Source organism: Camelina sativa, chromosome 11, assembly GCF_000633955.1.
Source record: "Camelina sativa cultivar DH55 chromosome 11, Cs, whole genome shotgun sequence".
NCBI classification, from domain to species: domain Eukaryota; kingdom Viridiplantae; phylum Streptophyta; class Magnoliopsida; order Brassicales; family Brassicaceae; genus Camelina; species Camelina sativa.
Genome location: NC_025695.1, coordinates 33,317,006 through 33,322,060, shown reverse-complemented (window position 1 = coordinate 33,322,060; position 5,055 = coordinate 33,317,006). Strand labels below are relative to the sequence as shown.

At 36.4% G+C, this 5,055-nt stretch overlaps 1 protein-coding gene across 1 annotated transcript; it reads left to right on the top strand.

Moving 5' to 3' along the window:
• LOC104728607 (putative FBD-associated F-box protein At1g05080) lies at positions 297 to 3,349 on the top strand. The gene is made up of 5 exons (XM_019232025.1): positions 297 to 1,199; positions 1,275 to 1,409; positions 1,497 to 1,733; positions 2,938 to 3,090; positions 3,176 to 3,349. Exons 1-5 carry the CDS (start codon positions 297 to 299, stop codon positions 3,347 to 3,349), a joined length of 1,602 nt encoding a protein of 533 aa, XP_019087570.1.

Genomic DNA, 5,055 nt, shown 5'->3' with positions numbered 1-5,055 from the left:
TAGGAAATTTAGGAATTAGCTTTTGTATTATAACTTTAGTTCAATTATGTGATATTTTTGGAAAAAGTACATTTTAGTGGTATTTTTGGGAAAAAAACGAAATTGTAGTATTTTTGAAAAAAAACCTATTTTATGTTATTTATGACAATTTCCCAAGGTAATACTATGTAATGAATAAATTAAATAATCGATAATTAAAGGAAACCGTGGAGAAAAAGAAAAGTAAGAAAAAGATTATTTTATTAAGCTCTCGTTATTCTTCTTCTCTTAGGGTTTTAATTTGCCTGCATGTGAAGATGTTGGAAACAACAAAAAGTTGTGGTGGTGGGAGAATTGAAGAGAGAGTTGGTGAAGACATGATCAGCGCTTTACCTGAAGATTTGCTTGTAAATATACTCAAGTATGTGCCGACTAAAGATGCAGTGGCCACCATGATTCTGTCTAAACGATGGCGTTTTACGTGGACGATGTTGCCTAAGCTTGACTACAAAGAAAACAAAGATGATGAGAGCAAGAGGAGCGTTTGGTGGTTTCTTGAAAAGTCATTGCAACTCCTCAAAGCACCAGTCTTAACTTTGTTGTTGATAGAACTCGGTCCACGATGTCCTAGTGATGCTGATGTGGGAAAGTGTGTTGCGAAGGCTGTTGATCGCCGAGTGGTTGTGCTAGCACTCGAGCTTCGCTGGTCCGCAGATCCAGCAAGATTGCCCAATAGCCTTTACTCATGCAAAACTCTCGAGGTACTGAATCTCTCCCACAAGATTCTCGTGGATGTTCCTTGTACCGCCTGCCTCCCATCACTAACAATGCTCTGGTTAGACTGTGTGGTGTATAAAAACGATGAATCTCTTATTAGGCTCTTATCAGGCTGCTCCGTTCTCGAGAGTATGTATGTCAAACGGATAAAGGATGACAATGTCAAAAGGTTCACAGTGAAAGTTCCTTCTTTATTGGAATTAGAGTATGTTAATCATTGCAATGATGTAGAAGAAGATACATGTAGGTGCTTGGTTATTGACACTCCTGCATTAACAGAGTTTGACATAACTTATTACTCAGGAGACTCTTGCTCAATCGAGAATACACCTTGTTTGGAGCAAGTTTATATCGACATTGAGCGGTGTTTTCCTGATGTAGACAACTTCTTAAGATCTTTTTCCGCAGTCTCGTTTCTTGAGTTGGATTTGACAGACGAAATGGTATCTCTCTCTCTCTTCCTCCCGTCGTGATCATATTGTTTCATCTACTTATGCCCAATCTTTTCACCATGGCAGATTCTGTGTTGCACAACCATCAAATTCTCTCGGCTGACAATGTGTAGGATACGTCCATGGGACTCAGACTGGATGGACTCACTTGTGCCTTTCCTTGAAAATACTCCGAAGCTAAAGTGTTTTATAGTTGATTATGTACGTACTCTCTCCTCACTAATAAATCTATCTAAGCCATATATACTGTATGTTGGCGTCTAATATATTGATCATGTTATTTCTCAGAGATCAACCCATAAACCCCCTATTGCCTCTCCTTTGTGGAACGAAACGGGCTCTGATCCAAAATGCTTGTCATCAAGCCTCGAGAAGTTTGAGTTGATAGACTATACGGGAAGAGAAGAAGAGGTAGAATTGGTGGAATACATCCTAACTACCTCAAAAATTTTGGAGACGGCAACAATCTCCATGAGATCATTGCCAGACTTAAAAATGATGAAGGAGTTGAAAGCTATTCCCAGGGTTTCAATTACATCGCAACTTTTGTTCAGAACCTAGACATAATTGTCATAAGGGATTCTTACACATAAAGCTTCTCCTAAACAGAGAAGAAACCACATCTTAAGGCATCCCCTCCTATCATCAGATACAAGAATTTACTTCACAAGATCTCCAACTTCCATCAGCATTCAACACTTGTTATTTTACTATTTTCCCTGTGCACACCTTTATCTTAATTAGTCTTCATTGTTTTACCCTGTCCATGGGATTACTACTCGTATATTTATGTATTTTAGTGGCTAGATGTGAGTTACAGAGCACTGTTGATCCGAATAACCAGAGATCATTCCTCACTTTGAATGCTCTTAACAAGTTTGATCCTAACTACTCTGGTGTTGATTGGAGACAGAAGCTCGGGACTCAAGAGATGTGCGGTTTTAGCTAATGAGTTGAAGAAGAACAATGGTAATATTAATAAGTTAGCGAAATGGACCGTGCAAGCTCTCTTGGCTAATGCAGATTTGATGAAGATTTGGTTTGTTTCGAGGGTTCATTCATCCTCGTGATCATTTTTACCATGGTGTATTGAACACAATACAGTAGGGGCACATGTAATCCTGCATATTAATCGAGAGACCAATATAAATGTGATCTAATGCTATGTTTTATAACCCTATCCAATCTGTATGAAATGATCATTTCAGACATCCAAGAGTGTGTGCTTTGTCTACACTACACAGCTCAGCTTCCTCTTTGACCCTCCCTGATTTCTGCTATATGAAACTTTAACGAGGAATATAGGAACCAAGATAATCAACTCATGAACAGAGTAAACAGAGCTTTTTAGAAACCAAGAGCTGCTGAAAGTTCAAAACCTAGATAGATAAATGTTTTAACACATTGATGGAAAGGTAAAACATTCAAATTGTACCAAGAAAGTTAGAAATGATTAAATATATGTAGTAGTCATGATCTTAATATATCTCAATCTAAAAGAGAACAAAAACTGAGATAAAAGGTGTATAAGTGCTGTTGAAACTTGGAGGAGAACTTACCGAACCAGGAGCTTTTAATTCAAAGGCTTAATTCAAAGTAATATTACCAGAATCTACAAAAAAAGATTTTATTACTAGAATATTTCGGGTATTTTCAAAATACCCAGCGTGTCTCTGGACCATCTGAAATCTCTAAGCATTATCGTAATATTGTGTTTGTGGTAATGTAGATGAAAATGAAAATGAGGTACAGCGAAATCCGGAAGCGCGACAAGGGCGTTCCAGTCGGGTGTAATTGTGGTGTAGTGCTTCTCGTTGCCAGATCTAATGATCCTAGCACGAGAGGAGAACTTTATTTCAGTTGTGCGTATGAAATCACAAATGTAAAGATTTCTGTACTCTTATTTTTGTGTTCTGCATCTTGATTTTTTTTATATATTGTAATATCAATTATGTACTACTTGTAAGGGTCCCGTTCAAGGCTGCGGTTTCCGGAGGTGGTGGAATGATGCATTGCGCGACGAGTTTGTCAATATTACAGAGGAGAAGAATGAGATGAAGCAGGACTTGGATGCAGCCAAGAAGCGCATTGAGACTCAAGAAGAAATTATCTTGAATATGGAAAGAAATATGACGCGCTAGAGAAGAAGTTTGAGAGCTTGAACAAGTATCTGTAAGCTTAGTCAAGCTCTGTTTTTTGTTTTTTTTTGGGAATTGGTATGAACTCTCTATGTAGTGGTGTTTTATCAATCTATTTTCCTAACTCAGCCATTAATTTGTTATAACTCAGCCGTCATAAACTATAACTCAGCTAACCCTCCAATAAGAGGACTAAATAACCGAACTGACCAAACCGACCAAACCGAACCGAACCGAAAAAAATAATTTTTCCCAATTTGGTATTTTTGTATTGGTATGTTTGGTTAATTTCGGTTATATTCGGCTTACTTTCGGTTATATTAGGCTAATCTACTTAATTACAATATATTTTGGGTTATTTATGGTTATATATTAATCTAACCGACCCATAACCGGAAATAACCAAAAAAATTTAATAAAATTTAAAAAAATATTCAAATGGTAATCATATTAGTATATCCATATTACCACCTTAAACCAAACACATTAAAACACATTAGAACAAAAACCAAAAAACAAATAATGTTATCCATCTGAACCCTACATCTCAAACCCTAAACTCCAACCCTAACCCTAACCCCTACACGTCATGTGTTGTATGTTTTACACATTCTGATGAGAATGTGTAAAAATCAATCTTTCTCTATAATTATTACTTTTTATTGGTTATAATAATTGTAATATTCATATTTCAATTGTACATTTAAATTTTGAGTCATAATAATGTAAATTTACAAATATTTCATAAGTCAGCCGTGTAAGTCAATAACACAGCCATCACGTAGTCACTTTGTCGGAATTTTTTTATTTTTTATTCGAATTTTGAGTTCAGTTATTTTATTATATTTTGTATAATATATTGTGAAAAAGCTAACTTTATGAATTTATTACGCGTGTGGATCTGAGCAGACACAGAATTATTATTTGGGTTTCCCCAACAATAATTTTTGTAGTATCAAGGCACGGCACGAAAGACCAAACGAAGCCGTACCAAGTACATAACTCAGCCATAACTCATCTGTACGAAAAAATAACTCAGCCATTACATATATGTTTATTTAATATTTACTTATAACTCAGCCGTGTGAAGTACATAACTCAGCCGTAACATTGAAAAGATACTATAATATACTATAATATCCAAGTACAATTCCTACCAAAAGAAATCCAAATGTTTTCAATATCCAAGTACAATTCCTACCACAAGAAATCCAAATGTTTTTACATATCCAAGTACAAGTTCTACCAAAAGAAATACAAATGTTTTTTTTTACGTAAACTGACTCATAAAATCAGGTGCCTCATCGTAGATTTTTGCTGCCATTTTAACACGTATAGCCTGGATATTTTGATCACAGATTCCATCGAAAGATACACCAAGCGCTAGACATTATATAAACTTTAAAGCATACACGCCACAGTCACCAACCTGTACGTTTTGCGGGACCTTGGAGACTCTCCTACTCCTAAAGGTAAACTGTTTAAAAGTAGGTTCACGATATTCGTGAGGAACGTTCTCATTCATCATTGCTGGAATCATCCGCGTAAATGCCCTACAAGCATTCAACATCTTACCCTCACTTTCTTTGGTTACTTGTCTGACGATGCTATCATAGCAATCAATATGCCCCCTAAGCAGATCCACGTGCAGCGCCACCCAGTGATTGCCTCCAGTTTGTGGAGCAATATACAGGTGATCCACATCTTCA